Source organism: Sinohyriopsis cumingii, chromosome 11 (genome assembly GCF_028554795.1).
Source record: "Sinohyriopsis cumingii isolate HCF-2022 chromosome 11, ASM2855479v2, whole genome shotgun sequence".
NCBI lineage: Eukaryota > Metazoa > Mollusca > Bivalvia > Unionida > Unionidae > Sinohyriopsis > Sinohyriopsis cumingii.
Window position 1 is genome coordinate 38,175,354 of NC_142971.1, and position 18,930 is coordinate 38,194,283.

Below are 18,930 nucleotides of genomic sequence, written 5' to 3' on the forward strand. Positions count from 1 at the left end.
TTGAATTCGGCTAATGTGGGTATGTGAGAAAATATGCCAGTAGCCTCTCGAGGGTAGGTCGTTCTTTCCCGGGGTTTTCCTCCACCAATAATACTGTCCGCTATATATAGCCTATCGTGTGCTGAAAACTTGGCGTTAAACCCTACAACAACAAATATTTGCCTAATCTGTGTCAACACCTACTCAATATCTATTCACCAGGTCCTTTGGACATATACGCCATCTCTGTGACACCACATACTCAATATCTATAGCCCAGGTTCTTTGGAAATCTCTGCCATCTCTTTGTCAACACCTACTTAATATCAATATACCAGTTCCTTTGGACATCTGTTATCTCTGTGTCAAGATCTACACAATATCAATACACCAGGTCCTTTGGACATCTCTGCCATCTCCTTGTCAACACCTACTCACTATCTATACACCAGGTCGACTGGACATCTCTGCCATCTCTGTGTCAACAACTACTCAATATCTATACACCAGGTCCTTTGGACATCCCTGATATCTCGGCATCAAGAATTACTCAAAATCTATACACCAATTCCTTTGGACATCTCTGCCATCTCTGTGTCAATACCTATTCAGTTTCTATACGCCTCGTCTTTTGGACATCTCTTCCATCTCTGCGTCAATACCTTCTCAATATCTATACGCCTGGCCTTTTGAACATCTCTGCCATCTCTTTGACAACACCTACTCAATATCTTTCACCAAGTCACTTGGAAATGTCTGCCATCTATGTGTCAACACCTACTCAATATCTTTACACCAGGTCCTTTGGACATCTCTGCCATCTCTGTGTCAACATCTACTCAATATCTGTACACCAGGACCATAGGATATCTCTCGGATCTAAGGCCCCGAGTAGCCGAGTGGTGTAGAGCGCTCTCCGTTACTGATCACTGCTATCTCACCTCTGTCTGCGTAGGTTCGAGTCATGGATTCGGCCAATGTAGGTATGTGGGAAAGCTTGCCAGTAGCTTCTCGATGGTAGGTCGTTCTTTCCCGGGTTCTTCCTCCACCAATAATGCTAGCCGGCATGTTCAGCCTATAGTGCGCTGTAAAATTGGCGCTAAACCCTACAACAACAAATCTCTAGCATATCTGTGACAACAACTACTCAATATCTATACAGCAGGTCGTTTGGACATCTCTGCTATCTCTGTCTCAACACATTTTCAATATCTATACACCAGGTCCTTTGGACATCTCTGCCATATCTGTATCGACACCTACTCAGTATCTATACACCAGGTCCTTTGGCCATCTCTACCATCTCTGTATCAACACCTACTCAAAATCTATACACCAGGTCCTTTGGACGTTTCTGCCATCTCGGTCTCAACAGCTACTCAAAATCTATACTCCAGTTACTGTGCACATATCTGCCATCTCTTTGTCAACACCTATTTAATACCTATACACCAGGTCGTTTGGACATCTTTGCCATCACTGTGTTCACACCTACTAAGTATCAAAACACCAGGTCCATTGGACATCTCTGCCATCGCTAGGTCAATACCTACTCAAAATCTATACACCAGGTCCTTTGGACATCTCCGCAATCTCTGTGTCAACACCTACTCAATATCTATACCCCAGGTCCTTTGGACATCTCTGCCATCTCTTTGTCAACACCTAATCAATATATTTCACCAGGTCCTTGGACATCTCTGCCATGTCTGTGTCAACATCTACTCAATATATATATATATATATATATATATATATATATATATATATATATATATATATATATATATATATATATATATATATATATATATATATATATACCATGTCCTTTGGACACCTCTGCCATCTGGGTCCCCGAGTATCGGAGTGGTGTACAGCGCTCTCCGTTACGGATCACTCCTATCTCACCTCTGTGTGCGTAGCTTCGAGTCCTGGATTCGGCCAATGTGGGTTTGTGAGAAAGCTTGCCAGTAGTTTCTCGAGGGTAGGTGGTTCTTTACCGGGTTCTTTCTCCACCATTAATACAGTCCGCTTTAATACAGTCCGCTTTGTATAGCCTACTGTGTGCTGAAACACTATCGTTAAACCATACAACAACGAATCTCTGCCATCTGTGTGTCAGCACCTACTCAATATCTTTCCACCAAGTTCTTTGGACGTCCATGCCATCTCTGTCAACACCTTCTCAATATCAATAAACCAGGACCTTTGGACATCTCTGCCATCTCTATGTCAACACCTATTCAAAATATATACACCAGGTCCTTTGGACATCTCTGCCATTTGGGGCTCCGAATGGCCGAGTGGTTTAAAGAGCTCTCCGATATTGATCACTGTTATCTCACTTCTCTGTGCGTTAGGTTCGAATCTCGGATTCGGCCATTGTGGGTATTTGAGAAAGTTTGCCACTAGCTTCTCGAGGGTCGGTGAGTCTTTCCCGGGTTTTTCCTCTACCATTAAATCTGGACGCCATGTATAGCCTATCGTGTGCTGAAAAATTTGCGTTTAACCCTACAACAACAAATCCCTTCCATCTCTGTGTCAACACCTACTCTATATCTATTCACCAGGTCATCTGGACATCTATCCCATCTCTGTGCCAACACCTACTCAATATCTATACAACAGGTACTTTGGACATATCTGCCATCTCTGTGTCAACACCTACTCAATATCTATACACCAGGTCATATGGACATCTCTGCCATCTGAGGCACCGAGTAGCCGAGCGGTGTAGTGCGCTCTCCATTACGAATCACTGCTATCTCACCTCTGTCAGCATAGGTTCTTGTCTTGGATTCGGCCAATGTGGATATGTGAGAAAGCTTGCCAGTAGCTTCTCGAGGGTAGGTGATTAGTTCCCGGTTTCTTCCTCCACCATTAATACTGGCAGCCATGTATAGCCTATTGTGTGCTGAAAAATTGGAGTTAAAGCGCACAACAACAAATCTCTGCCATCTCTCTGTAAAGTCCTTTACAATATCTATTCACCAGGTCCTTTGGACATCTCTGCCATCTCTGTGACAACACCTACTCAATATCTATACACCAGGTCATTCGGACGTCTCTGTCATCTCTGTGTCAACACCTACTCAATATCTATACTCCAGGTCATTTGGACATCTCTGCCATCTTTGTGTCAACACCTACTCAATATCTATACACCAGGTCATTTGGTATAGTGCGCTCTCCGTTTCGGATCACTGCTATCTCACCTCTGTCTGCGTAGGTTTGCGTCTTGAATTCGGCCAATGTGGGTATGTTAGTAGCCTCTCGAGGGTAGGGGGTTCTTTCTCGGGTTCTTCCTTCGTCATTAATTTTGGCCGCCATCTATAGCCTATCGTGTGTTGAAAAAATTGGCGTTTAACACTGCAACAACAAATCTCTGCCATCTATGTGTCAACACCTACTCAATATCTATACACTATGTCCTTTTGACATCTCTGCGTCAATACCTACTCAATATCAAGACACCAGGTCGTTTGGACATCTCTGCCATCTCGGTGTCAACACCTACTTAATATCTATACACCAGGTCCTTTGGACATCTCTGTGTCAAATCCTTGTCGATATCTATACCTTAAGCATTCACTTTCCGTCTTAGGAATGATTTCAGGTTTTTGCTTTTCTTTCCAATTTTCACTTGCAATCACATAGTGAAGGTCACTGTATGCCCCCATTTATTGGTGGTCCAGAGGAAATAATCAATATTCTTGCACTTACTTTTGAAGTGTTGTGTTCCGTAGCTTTTCGTGTTTTATCTTACATGGCATGTGTGTGTGTGTGTGTAGGGAGACTCTCGAAGACTGTTGGATTTAACTAAAATAAATTACCGCTTATGATTTGTAAATGGTAAGGTTAGATTTGATGGAGGAAAGTACAAAATAATCGTTTAGCTGCCGAGACCTTACAGGAAATTCGATATTCATGGAAGTCACACAGTTGCGTCTGGTTTTGTGCGCAGAAGACAGAAATAATGAATCAATGACAACGGGTGGAAATCAACGATTGTCTGGGACAGAAGATTCATATTGGTAAAAGAACAGGCAAGTTTACGTTCTGTTAGCAGGGCTAATTTGAGTGACTTTGAGACACTATAGCAATTTTTAAGCACAACACAGGTTCTAAAAGATCTTGTATTTCCTACACTATTTCAGCAATGATTCGGGAATTATCGTTGGCGCTACAGTAGGAGGATTCGGGTTCCTTGCGACTATATTTATATGTTGTATCTGCCTCGGACGCAGGCGCAATGCTTCAAGGGGACATATATTGGTCCAGCAGCCCTCGAGAGTGCTTGTTGTGTCGAGCACAAGCCAGACAGCATATGTAACTCCTGATTTTTCAGCTACAGGTATTTTATATTTTTTACATTCTTACATAAATGTACTATATATATTCCATGCATCGAGTTTATTATTATTATTATTATTATTATTATTATTATTATTATTATTATTATTTCTTTTCATATGTATCGTAATCCAAGTTATTGTATTAGTGCCTCGTAAACAAACATTGGGCACTTTGTGATCTCACGAGGCTGTTGTGTCGAATTTGGCAAGATTATGTACATTGTATTGTATTTTCTCTGACTCCTAATGTTTAATATCTTTTCCCGTTTCGATAGGTCGCTGTTTGCAAGTGTATTGTTGCATACACATTAACAAATAATGAACTAAACATTTTTACATTTGTTTTTCTGATCATACAACAGTTTAGATTATAGATACAAAATAGCGGCCGTTCGAAACTGAAAGTGGTACTAAACGTCTGTAGTCGGAATCAATGCAATACCGCGATTTAGTCTCGTTTTGTTCAAACAATTGCGCACCTTGTCCAACATAACTTTGAGACCAGGATTACTGATCGGGATATACTCATTCTAGACCGCATGACTTTGGCCCTGCTTTCAACGTCTGTATCTGTGATGGATCCCCATAGGCATACAAAATCAGTCAGTGGAAATGACTGTTGTCAACCGGTGACCGATCCTCTCCTTCGGGTCAAATTCATGGGGTAAGATGGAGTTAACCGTGTTGAGTAAGTCATATATTGGACAACATGATGATACTACGTACCACCCGCTGACGCGCCCGTGAATCCGCGATAAATTCCTCATAGATTTTCAAACGGGGATAAACCGGGATGATTCAGAATTTGGTTACTCGCGTCAGACCGTTGTGGGAACAGGGTTAACAAGAGACCTCCTTTGAACCAGTAACCATTTACTCGAATTTGTATGTTTCTGTTCTGTCTGGCTACTCCATATTTGTTTGCGAAGGTGTCGTAAAGTTTCCATTTCGGCCACCAAATACAGCTTGGTGTCCGAATAGACATGTATTTCTTTATGCAAATGTAACAAAATTATTTTTCCTGTGTCACCAGCCACACCTGTTGCTGTCGATATAACTCTGACAGAAAATCCAACTGGATTTCTAAAATAGTTTCCTTCACTCCACTCGAGCATCACCTACGTTAATACTTATGGCCGCGGAATGTCCATAAATCGAATCCGCGACAACTTACACGCATTTATATTTCGCGTATGCAACGGTTTTCTTTGGTGATTCATCTTGCAGCTCTTGTTCCGCTTCAATTGTTTTTCGTTTCGGTAGCTTTGTTGGTTAATCACAAATATTCTATTAATATTAGTCACCGCCATATTGTAATTGCTCAACTGACTGGCTTTGCCAAATTAATCTCGGCCGGGTGATAAACGCATTCGCGATGCTAATCAATTCTTAGTTTTCTTAACTAGTATAATTGCCATGCAACTGAAGATGAAAAAAAAATGTTCTTGAAAATTATTTTTCTCCGGCCATTGGTACTTTCCGAAAGAGTGTCATTACGTTCACCCACAACTACGCCGATACTTTCAGAACTTCTAACTTTCATTTGTTTAGTTGTTCTGGCACATTGTAATATTTGTTTCAGTGATCTCAGCCAGATTTGTCGCATTAGTTATTCACGGCTTTGGATCAAAGTCGTTGATGTCCACATTGGACGATTAAATTGGTCAGTTTTATCTTAAAACAACAAACGCTCACTTTGGTTGGCGAAAATGTGTTTACGAAACTAAACCAAATAGGATTTGCAAACCTGGTTAAGTGCACATTAGCAACTCTCCGTCATGTTGCTGAAATCTCTCTTGCACGTGCGTAAATGCAAACTGGAAATATTTTTCCGTGGTATTGTATCACATACACTTCAAACGTAATTTCAAAGTTACAACGCAAAGCGACAAGACATGGCGGGGTGGAGGAGTCGGTGAGCGAGTTCTGCTTCCAGCAAACGCACGAAGCGCTTTATGTACGAGACCCCCACATACTGGGCCATTATTTCGAACTTGCAAAGGCAGAATTGAATAAAAAGCGGTCGAGAGAACATTCTTTCTCGACCTAAAGTATATGCATAGATAACCAACGATATCATGTCGTAGTGAAAGACTGTACAAATCCAAATACAGAAGGTTTCGAGGTGTTACCGCGGATGTAACCGAATGAGTGTTGTGTCCTGTTGTCGAATCCATGTTAATGATTCCGGTTTCTCACGGGGGGGGGGGGGGGGCATTTACGTATAACTTCGGAAAATTTTAACTGATTTTATCGTCGAGAGAAAATCGAAATTCATCAATGGTAAGTCAGCGTCTACAGTAGAAGACCTGTTTTGATTGAGATCTCCCACCCGAGTTATCGAGTACCATGGTCCAAGCTTAACCGGGTTGCAGAAGACCTTCCCCCGAGAGACTTTGGCTGTGATTCTGCACGAACAGTCGAATATCTTTACCTTTACTTGTTGATCTGTAAATCTTTCTGACAGCCTTATCAGATCTGTTCAGGATACGATTTGGATGTCACTGACATAGCTGCTTTCTCTACTGCAACAGTCACATTCGCCAACAACACTGAAATGGCTGCGATAAAGGGAAATATTCTCCAGTGGTGTTTTATCGCGGCGACCCCGGAAGCTGACAGGGTAAGAGTTATCCCACGGCGTTGACGTTTGGTCGCTTCAAATTTTACACTTATGTTAGTACAAACGCTAATTGATGGGGCGTTACCGCAAAACGTTTCCGAGGAAAGTTTCAAATGAACTTTGGTTTGATGTTTCATCACAGCTGAGATCTTTTCGAGTTCACCTCTGTTCAACCCGAGATGTTTACGCTAGTGCGACATTCTTTTAAATATGTTACAGGTTCAACTACTCATTACAAGTTTTAGGCACAAAAAAAAAACTTTGAGGTCATGTGAGTCAACTACTCTCATTTGTCCACCTGTTCCCGCCATCAACATGGTCTTGTCAGAGATTATCCCATCAATCAATTGCAATTATCACAAGCCACATAGGCACGTGCATATAAGTGCACGAAAACCACTGACTTCCTAAATCGGTCCAGGTGTTCCAACGAAACGCAATACATCGGGTTCAAGGTAGTTGGTCATACAGGGACATTTGCAGATTTGTGTCGATCTTTTATTGCTCTGCTCCGGTGAACTAGTGGTTAAAGCGTCCGCCACGGATGCGGGAGGTCGCGAGTGCAATCCCTGGCCGAGTCACAGCAAAGACTTATAAAAATGGTACTAACAGTTGCCTTACTGTGCGCTCAGCATTAAGAGGCCATTGATAGGACTAGTCGGCCTGGTGTCAGAATAATGTGACTGGGTGAGACATCATGCTTTATGTCTGCAGCATGATGCCCCAGTGCTAGACATTACTATAAACTTCCACACTGCAGACATCGTAGCGATATGACTGAAAATTCGTTACAGCTGCATTACAATCGAAATCACACGCACAAACATTTTGTTGTTATTCTGGCTTATATATTGTGATAGTCACGTGCGACTTGGTTGCTTTCCCAATCGAACAAAAGTTATTTGAACCGTACCTGGCTTGACCGTCGGCGAATTGATTAAAACCCACCGCTTGGTATCGAGCGAAGACAAACTTATCGTGTTGCAACGATCTGCACCTACAAAAGGTTTCTTTGACCGAATAAGATTTTCCACTTGCGAGAATTCATTTTGCTGGTCACGAAACAATGTACATGTTGCGCTCAATTACCTTCTGGACCCCTACCCCTGAAACTCCTTTGGATTTATTTGGTGTTTTTACTGGAGCCAAGAACAAGTTTTGGCCGCAGTTCCGTGAATTATGCAAAGGAGATTCCCGTGCATTCGTCTTGAAATATTTCCACGACGTTCTTATTGATGCTGGTGAACAACGAATTATCCTTCTGGTACGCGCTGAAGTTCAACTCGGAGGCAAGCAATGACGCGTCATGGTCCGTGTAGACTTCACTGGTGGTGATATTCATGATATACATCAGCAACGAGCCAGTATCCGCGTACATTATCTCTCAATCCTGCTTCTTGATCGAGAAATAGCAGAACTTGTCCATGACCATATTTTGCTGATCAAATACGGACATGCCAACGTAAATGGGTTTTGTTAACTTTAACTGAGATTTCCTGCTGTGTATGGCAACAAGCCATCCATTGAATATTATACATGAGTCGAATTATGAGATGCCAATCAACCAGCAGATTTTTCATCTTTTTCTTTAAACATGACATTTTTCAGCAGCTTGAAGAGGTCCTTTTCAAATTCGTGTTCCTATGACACTAATGGTTCATCCATCGAGGCTGGCAAAACCACAACACCAAATGGAATCGCAACACAGACAGTCCCAACTGCATACACAACTGCAGATCTCATGCACGGACGTCATAGTTGAGCTTTAGGCACCGATTCAAAATAAGTTTGGTGCATTCGATGAACTTGCCACCGGAGCTGTCCACAAGTCCACACTGGTAGGGCGACAACCACAAGTGGAAAATGGAAAGCGCTTCCGTGGCCAGTGGATAATAATCATGAGTGTGGTGAACCTCGTCATGGTAGTCAATGTCGACTTCAAAGAAGTATCTATGATCACTGTTGTTTTCATATTCGCTTACGTCTGTGAGAAGCAAGCTTCTACTGAATCGATCCATCCAAACTCACCAACGGGAAGATGCATGATGTAACTGTTTGGGAGGTTAAGATCCTATCCAGCCGATCAAGGATTGGTACATGAGCGTAAAGGTTACTCACCACGGAAATCCCGCTGCTGATACCACGTTCGATGAACAAATGTTGGTCAATGTCCGTGTATAGTTCCAGCTCATTCTTGGTTTCTAGTAGCAACGCATCCTAAGGCCATATCACAAATGACTCCAATGACATCCATGAGCGGCAACACATCTATGGGTAGATACAAGTCGTAGTAGTTATCGAGATTTTGGAAACCAAACGCGGAACAGAAATTGTTCGCATAAGCGAAGTCGTCGTCGGAAATTCTTTCATGGAATAGCGACGAACAGAAGTCTCAATCGGTGATAAAATAATCTCAGAAAACTTCTTCCACTCGCTCGTGTACTCGTACGGATAGATGTATTTGCTCATAAGCAACTTGAACGTTCAGTCGCCATTTGTAAAACGTCAACGTATTGGCGGACGTGTAATCATAATAATGTTGTCTCTGTCTGTCGCAAGTTTTTTCGTGATTTAATCTAGAATGGAACTGACAAAATGCAGCTGACTAAACGAAACGGCATATAGTTTTTCATCTTGTTTGGAATCGCACTTATTCCTGTTGGGATTCCCCACTTGATTACGTAACCATCATACCAGCTTAGGTTATAAAGCACGAACAAAATTCTTGTTCTTTTGGGTAACTTCCCAGCTTAAGATTACATGTGTTGTGTGCGACTGATCTGTACACGCTAGTGATATGGCAGTGATCAGTGATCACGAACTCTAACTCTAGAGCGGTTCATACTAGAGGGATCATCACAGCTCCAACAAATGAATCGCCGCGGAAAACGCACCATTGTCATCATTGGTCATAATCATGTGCGCGGGCGACGAAAGCTGTAGTTGCATCCATTTCTCTTTAACATCATTTGATTTAAAATCAATCTCAACCGTGTCCTTGCTGAGGTATAATAGTGTCGGCTCAATTTCTACATCGCATTTTACAACAGAGTAAGGAAGCACACGTGGGACCTTGTTGACAAATTTTATTGTATTTTATGGAACCAAAGGTGTTTCCTGGTAGTCGATAAGAGAAGCTTCTCCAGAAACGTCCAAGCATAAATGACATATATCTTCCGTCGTACCGCTTTGGTTTCCAGAACATTCTTGCAGGTTTGGGCATAATCGCACACGTCGGCTTCTGGCTGACTCGCCGTAGTAAAAGTCAGTTGCTCGATGCTAAATACATACATGCAGCGTCGACACAGAAACCTTTTCGTTTGTGGTTGCTGTGACGTTAGGGCTTTCGGGGAAAGATTTTATCCAGACATAATGGTATCGCGCCACTAGGACATCAGAGCCATCTACGTTTTCTTTTTGTCTCCAAGGGCACTCATCCAAGTGGGAACAGTATAATCGACTGAAGGCATATGTTCCAAGCAAACACATTAACAGCCCTGTCATGACTGATTCGTTCAAGCGTACCAACCTCAATGACCTGTACAGAGAATTCTGTGTTGCGAATGTCAAGTTCACGCATGTGCGGTAGATATTTTCGAGGCTTATCTTTGTGATTATTTGCATGATGTTTCGCTGCTGAGTATTCCGCTATCTTCGCTGGGTAGTTTGATTTTTTTGCTCGTTGGGGACTCGTGTTACGGCAACGATTACTGTGTTTTCTTACACAATATCATAGAATGACTTGTCACATTCTTTGTTTTATTCCTCACCAAGTTTTCGTCGCGATCCCTGTCTCAGTTGACTTTTAAGGGGCTTCGGATATGTAGCTGAATAAACTATGCAGCATATTTTGGCCATTTTATGAATCGATATGGCGCATTCATACTAAATATTGAATTAATCGTTTCTGTAACTTTACAAAAGCACCACTGGTTGGACAATTTGATTTCCGCTTTAGCTGCAAGCACAAATTCTTTACCAATACGTTTCGTTTCAATCCTTGGAGCTTACATGGTAATCTCTCTCTCTCTCTCTCTCTCTCTCTCTCTCTCTCTCTCTCTCTATATATATATATATATATATATATATATATATATATATATATATATATATATATATATATATATATATTCAGACTTCAAAGTAACACCTACTGTACACCATTTCCACCATCTGTATTCGTATGCCTGTGGGGATTCTTCACAGATGCACGGCCGTTTGAAGCAGGGGCAAATTCATGGGGTCGAGAAGGGGTTAACTGTGATTAGTCCCCAGTTTTGACTCCCTCAACTACATTACTGACGGGGATTGGATCGGCGATGGTTGCGATGTTGATGATAGTTTAAATTGTTCTGCGTCAGTCAGTAATAGAAATTCAAAACATGTGCTTGGATAAACATTTGTGTTACCCAAGGATTGACCTTATTTTTTACCATCTCATTTAAAACACTTATATTTCTCGACTTTCGTAATAATTATTTTGAAGGTAATGTTTTTGTTTCTTCTTTTTCAAGTATCATAAGTCTGTAATCGCTTTGTGTGAAATTGAAATTTATTCATGTTAGAAAACTAGAAATCAAACATGAACATTAACTATCCCAACTTGCACGGATGATAATAGTTATAATTGACCAAATGAATGATTATCAAAAATGTTAAAAGTTAACGTTTGTAGGTAGTGTGGAGGTTAGCCGTATTGTCATTTCCATGCACGTAGTTAATTGTTGCATTATAAATGTCTGCAATTTGTGCATACATAATGCGTGCTTGTTATTGTGTCCAGGCGTGACCGGAAGACCAGTGTACAACCCAAATGTGCCCCAGACTGGGCCTTACGCATACGAGCAGCCGACCAGGTTCGCAACATTGCCATCCGGTTACATCCCAAGAACAGAAACTCTCACAGCAGAAGCTCCACCACCGTATAATCCCTAGAAATAGAGCGAAAACCGAGTTCTTCAATTCCTTTCCAATACAACGAGATAAAGATTCATAAATATTCTCCTTTCCACTTTTATGGAAAAGACTTCCAAACACCCAAAATCTGTGTTTGTAATAGCAGTATACTTCTGACGGTGAAACATTGAAGACATAGCCAATTTTATTTTTAAAACAATTGTTTATCTTAAAACCCACTTAGAAAGAAAGTTAAAGCATTCGAAAGGCAACATTCAATAACTTGTTACATCGACGTTTACATTCATTCCTGGAGGGTGGGATTTATATTGTTTTACACAAGAATACACTTGCAAATGTTTGGTTACGGATAATGATGGATATTTAATTTTTTAAAGTAAATGCATTAGATCTTCATATCAGCTCTGAATTTTTTCGATAAAATTATGTCTTCATTGTTTTGTTCCAATAGGTTCAATAGATATAATATTCTTTTATGGTATATAATTGAGATATTATATAAATCACAGTGTGCGACTAACTTTGAAAAGTCACACGTATTTCTGTCATAAACATCACTGAAGAAAAAAATTAATACTTACGTAGAAATACTGTGATTTTGTTTCTTAGAATGAATTAGTCTTAAAGATTAATGAGCCATTTTGAGAGAGGTTGGAAATCGGTAAGAATTATTCCATCCACTCCCTCTTGTTTAATATTATTCTATTTTGAAAGCACACAAATATGTTTAACTATCTTTTCTTCTACATACAAAATAGGGATGGATTTCTATAGATGCTGAAATTTTTTTCCAATGCAATTTTAATGCAATCGTTTAAGCAGTTTTTTATATTGAACTCCAAGAAAATTATTGCTTTGTGTAAATGAAATGTTTTAAAATATAGACTTTCTTCAAATATATTTAGCGTTTCATTTCGATAAAAAGCATAGCATTCACCTCCCATCTAAATAAAGTTTCCCTCTGTAATATTAAAATGTCATAAGATTTTGAAAATAATTCTACACCTGTCTTATGCCATTCACTACTAAACATTTTTCTTATAAATCAGTTTTTTTATCGTTTATTCAGAAACTAACAACTCTTCGAAAATACCTCTAAAATCAATCATGTTTATATAAAGTGTAAAACTCTTTACAGAAATACATATGTTTTCATTACGATCTCCGTCTGATGAACGAAGGTGATAATGTAATAATCAAATGGCACACGATACGATAGTGCTTCCTCAATGAAAATGAAACAACCGATGTTTGTGCTTTTGAGTGGAGATATTGTGACATTTCTAGGGGACATACGATTAATCCTTTATAAACATTAGCAGTGCCCACTGATCCAAAAGTTCTATTTTTAAAAACGAGAATCATAATGTTATTATCGACTTCAATATCTTCAAGTAAATCCAACTATTTAACAATAGAACCAACCGCTTATCGTAAAGCCAATCATTTTCATCATATTAATATTCAATGAAGCTTTAATTCTTTGCCTGAGCTGTGAGCTAACCTCTTGTAAATTTTACTAAAATTTTACTTTACAGTTTTTACCCAGTTTATTACAATTCGCTTGTTTGTTTGCTGTTTCTTTTATGCTGTAAATATTGCTTACATTGTTGTCTTTTCGTCTAAAATCAGAATTGAAAGAAGTAAATATAAAGAAAAAAATTATCACTAGACAGCCATCTATGTCCACTACCAATTTCAATTCGATTTTCATCTTTAAATTGCATTCACCAAATGATGTATATTCTAGGTAAATTTCTTTGTCGAGATTTTGTAAGAATATATGGTGTTTCTTTGGCGAGAAATATAATAGATTAGAGTGTACCTGCCCTCTGACGGAAATGAATATTATGTCGAAGGTTCATTACGTGTGGTGATTCTGTGTGGCTCGAAATGTTATTGTACAATGGTTATATGTTGTTTAACATCAGCGATTTTCTGTTTTAATCCATTCGCAGATAGCAAAATTTATTAGAAAAGCAAAGTCCTTTTTAATCTGTTTTGTTTGAATGACACCTATGCCATTTGTACTTGTAATCTGTCGTCTGTTTGGGGTTGTTTTTTTTTTTTTTTCTTCTTCTAAATATTAACGTGACACACACGCCAAATTGTACTGTATTAATTAGAATATGTTTCAAAATAACACAGAATGGAACTGATAAATGAAAAATCTGGCAACCTTTTATAAAAGCAAACACAATACATTACCAATGAAGCTGGTACATTTGTCACTCAAACAAACCACATTATAAATGAACAAGTTTTTTGGGAGGGGGTAGTTGTTCTAAAATAATTTTGACCGATAAATTGGTTAAACTGATGGGACCAATAATGAATTTCCTAGAGAACGGGATGGTAATATATTAAACATAAAGATAAGTTCTTCATTAGTTTGGCATACAGCCCACACATGCTTCCGTTCATCGGAGTTGGAAAAATCGTTTTCGGCCTTCGAATACCGGTGATTTTATGCATTTTTTAAAGCCTCGTACTCCTAAACAGACGCACTCCTTGGTCTGCGCCTAATAACATCACCTCGCATCAAGAATCCATATGATATATTGTCAGTACGTAATTATATAAAGGATAGCAAAATAAATGTGCATATTTTGTTATCAATAATAGAACATAGATTGAATTTCATGAAATGTGTAATGGAAGAAATTTAGTTACATTTACTAGCCTATGGGTGTATCCCACAATATTTAGTACCGCATGTTTATTCCGCCACAATTAGACGGGTTCTCTGGCTTTAAAGTAATTTGTGGTCCGGTACCTAAAATAGAAAATCGTTTCCGTTAACCAGACAAAACCTATAACACTTATTTTTCCAGCCAGCCAGACGCCTCACACATGATAATCCTGGGATGTAATAATATTCACATCGCTGAGTGAAAAGACGCATCCCAACTAACATTTCTCACCAAAGAAATGTAACAGATTATACTATTGTAAACACACCGACTTATCGTCTGAAAATAAATCAACCAACTTTTTAACAAAAGACTTTTCCCTATAAATTGCAAGACGGCGGCTTAATGTTAAATTGTCGCAGAAATATATTATGTATTTATGCTGTTTAAGATGGATGTCCCATAGGCATCTATAAATACTACTACCACCAAGCACACACAATCGAACCGTTTGTAATTATACAAGCGAAAATCTCCGAAAGATGCCACAACTACCCTGTTCAGAAATGCAATGTTAAGATATTGCAAAAATGTTTTGTTGAATCGTTGCATACTATTAACAAAGTAATGTTTCTGCCTTTTACCAATCCATGTGCGAAGGTTTCCCTGTTGTTTTTAAGTTGTGTTAATTGTTGTGCTATCCAATGACTTGATTTGTAATGTTTTGTTATCTCATCAGTTTTGAAAACTGAAACGAACCTTACACTTTTGCTTCTTTAGTGCATGTTTTGTTTTCTAAGCAGCATTGAACACAGATTTAATTTTACGTTTTCAACAAATTAACAAGATATTTAAAAAGCTACTCAGCTGCGTATCATGTAAAAGATCGTACAGCTTGAGCTATTTAAATTGGTTTCATTAATTGCACTGTGTGTTATTTCAACATAGTATGATACTGTAGACATTTGGTTAGCTTTTTAATCATTCGGATATGTTTTATGTTAATATTTCTGAACGTTTACAATCTTGTCCAACATCTTCAACACTATACATCTTTACCTCTTTGTGAATAATTTGGGTTTTGTGACATTACTTTCTCAAGTGATTTGTTGACGTTGGATTCATCTTGCCTTTTGTCTTGCTCACCTTCCCATTATGGATCTTATAATAATGGTTCCTTTGTTTTAGTTGCATTTCTGCCATAAAGATCACTTACTACCATTCAGTAACTCTCACGAAAATATTATTTAAAATTTCATCCATGGTGTTGTTAGTGATTTGGATTAATTCAGTCGTTTTCATCTACCTTCCAGTCTCTAGCCCTAAAACCATCTGTCTTTCCTGTTTCCATTGCTTATCTTATCTCTTGTTATTGACCAATTCAAGCATTTTCAATGCTGCTCACGATCACGAAGGTTAAGATAAGCATATTATATAATACATATCCAACCCATCATCAATAACACCTACAGGTTTGTAGACAACTTGAATTAGCGTATATATTTTTTCACGTCATATATCTCACTTGATGTTGACTCTCATTGCACTTCGACGTCTATTATCACGCGTGAATGCATATAAATACTTGTGATGCACATATAAAACATATTTGACAATTTTTACACCTGAATATTTACTAATTTCCCTGTCCCTCTTTAATGATTTAATCGATAATCACTAAAAGGTGGTGGTAGAGTTCTCAAGGTTTTGTTCTATGTTCACGTGTCAATTTGACATTCTATGTCATATGACACTGTTTATTTGAAGTAAAAGATTTTGGAAATGTAAAGTACATACTGCAAAGAGATATTGCCATGTGAAAATTTGAATATTCATAATGAATCATCCTTAAGTTTCTTATTTAAAAACTCGGGGATATAAATGCATCGATATAGCAGTAAATTCTTACCCAAAACTCTAGCCCCGTTTTATGATTATATTGACTACTGAATATGTTGGAACCTAAAGGATACACTACACACCCTTTTTATGTTTTCTTTTATATTGAACGAGACAGTGCTGAGTGCTTAATACTTACGTCACATTGATGATATCAATGAAAATTTGTAACTAAGGTTTTGGATTAGGGCTATGAGGAGCTGTTAGCACTGGAAGAAAATGTATTTGTATTGATCAGTAGTACTGTGTTTGTATTTATTCCATCCGTTCTTCAGTGTCTTTTGTTATAAAGTAAGAAACTAGTGCCAGTTGTATCAATAATAAAACCATATTGCACAGGTGTCTCACACACCATTTGTTTGACAGCTCTCTCTCTCTCTCTCTCTCAACGATACATACACAAAACATTTTTGGTCTCTGACTGGATAATTTTTAATTCTTCACTATATACACGTAGCAACACGACTATTACTAATGTGCAAAATGTTAAATGGCATTTTGTGATGAAAATGGTTAAGAACTGCACAAACTGTCTTCTTTGCTTTGTGGCGATTCTGGCAATAATTTGACACCAAAAATATTAACGAAACAAAAATAGATCTCAGAGGTAATCGACCGTATTCATTGGAATCATTCACATCATTGTAAACAATGCTGGAAAACAATTACGAAATTTTAAAAGTCTTATCATTGACTTGCACGCACATTGTATGTAACTTAACAATTTAAGGTATGCATTTGTCGGTGGTAATAGGCGTGACTGGTATTTTTAGTCGACATATCTATAACCCATGAAGGTGAGTGCCACAACGAAGTAGAAAACAATGACTTTGTAGTATTTGGTTTCGTTTATATCAAGAGCTCTTTGGAGAAGGAAAAAAAAACAACATAAAATATATGTTTCAGGAAGAGATAAGGACATCATAAGTCTGACAAGTTTCATGTGGATATGATGAGGGGTCAGAGACGGATCTTATCCTAACTTGTCATTTCCTTCAAAATAAATCGACGGTGAGCAGGACAGTTAAGATGAATCTAAGGTAGACTTTCGGTTAGTTCCATTATTGTAACTTAAAGTACAACCTAAACAGTATGTTATACTTCTGTGTATTAGATCTATTGATTACTAGCTCGCATGTTATCTCCCCTTTGGGCATCCAGGGCTAAACTAATAATTCATATTGGCAAGTTAGTATCTTGATTTACATAGCATTTTCTAGTTTAAAAAAATTAGACATTTAGTCTAGTTGCAGTTCTTTTGCCTTATTTCAATCATGTAAGCTGTAAGGTTTCCTTCATATTTGTATGATTTGGCAAATATAACAATAAACGATAAAAATATTGTGTTGTACATAATCATTACCCCCAAATCCCAACTACATTGGTCAAAATGAGTAACAAAATATCCTTTGGGTCTGTGTTAACTTCCGTGTTAAACAGGGTAAATTGATTTTGGATGTCTGTCGGAGTTAACATTAGGCGGTATTCTTTAAGTTATAGATAAAAAAACTATTTTTTGTGAAAATTGTTTCATAGTATTTATCGATCATATGACGAGTCTATATTTACGTAACAGTGTAATAGGTGGCGTTTCTTAATTAAGAGATTATATGTTCTCTGCTCTCTGACGAAATTAATATTATGTCGTAGGTTCACTTGTGGTGAGTTAATCTGGCTAGCAATGCAACTGTAACATGTTTTGTCTGATAAGCGCGAGTCATTTTCTATTTAAGCCAATTCACAGGCAGCACATTTAATGAGAAAAGTACATTGATTCTTAATCTGGCTTGTTTGAGCGACAAATAAGTCAAATTTACTGGCTTTCCCTTGTGATTTTTCGGAAAGGTTGGTACGTTATTCTATTATCAGTTTCTGAAGACCAGTGTTATTTTGAGAAAACAAGTCGAGCTAATTCAGCACAGTTTTGGCATTTGTGTCAAAAATTACATTGTTATAATTATTCAAAATATCACCAACTGTAATCTTGGCTTTCCTTTTGTAAACCGGTTTATTTTTTCAGCGGCGATTGCTACATTTGCTTCTAAGCAGAAGTTTGGGATGAAACTAAGATTTATGACATATATAGCATAGTTATACTTCGGATATACTTTTGTTCTCTTCGTCAAGCTAAAGACTGATTCTGAAATTTTTCTGTTCCTGTGTTGGAACCTAAACTTTCGATTTCATAGGATCAACGAAACGTATCTATGAAGAAACACCTCAAAATTGAGAGAGAGAGACTGGTCATAAATATCGTGACAAGTAATTCATTTTTATATTGCTTGGTACATTTCTTTGTACATTCGAATAATACGGACCTTGAAGTATGCAGATATACAAAAGAAATCAGCGTAAAATCATCAATCTAGAATCAAAAGAGCAATTGTGAATTTTCTCAGTTTGTTCACCGTTGGTTTTGACGATCGTAGACTATCTTAGCAAGATTTGATCGTGGCTTTTCACGGTTGTGACATTCTTTATATATCTGAGAACGCTGTCGCCAAAACATTGAAAAAGAGAG

General features: G+C 38.3%; 1 protein-coding gene across 1 annotated transcript in view; it reads left to right on the forward strand.

Annotated features, from left to right (window-relative positions):
* LOC149787937 (uncharacterized) overlaps positions 1 to 17,751 on the forward strand; it is a 29,450-nt gene extending 11,699 nt beyond the window's left edge. The window contains exons 3-4 of the mRNA XM_089974196.1: positions 4,140 to 4,336; positions 11,744 to 17,751. Coding sequence (XP_089830322.1) covers positions 4,140 to 4,336; positions 11,744 to 11,895 — 349 coding nt within the window. The 3' untranslated portion in view covers positions 11,896 to 17,751. The remainder of the gene's footprint in view (positions 1 to 4,139; positions 4,337 to 11,743) is intronic.
* The last annotated feature ends 1,179 nt before the right edge of the window (positions 17,752 to 18,930 follow it).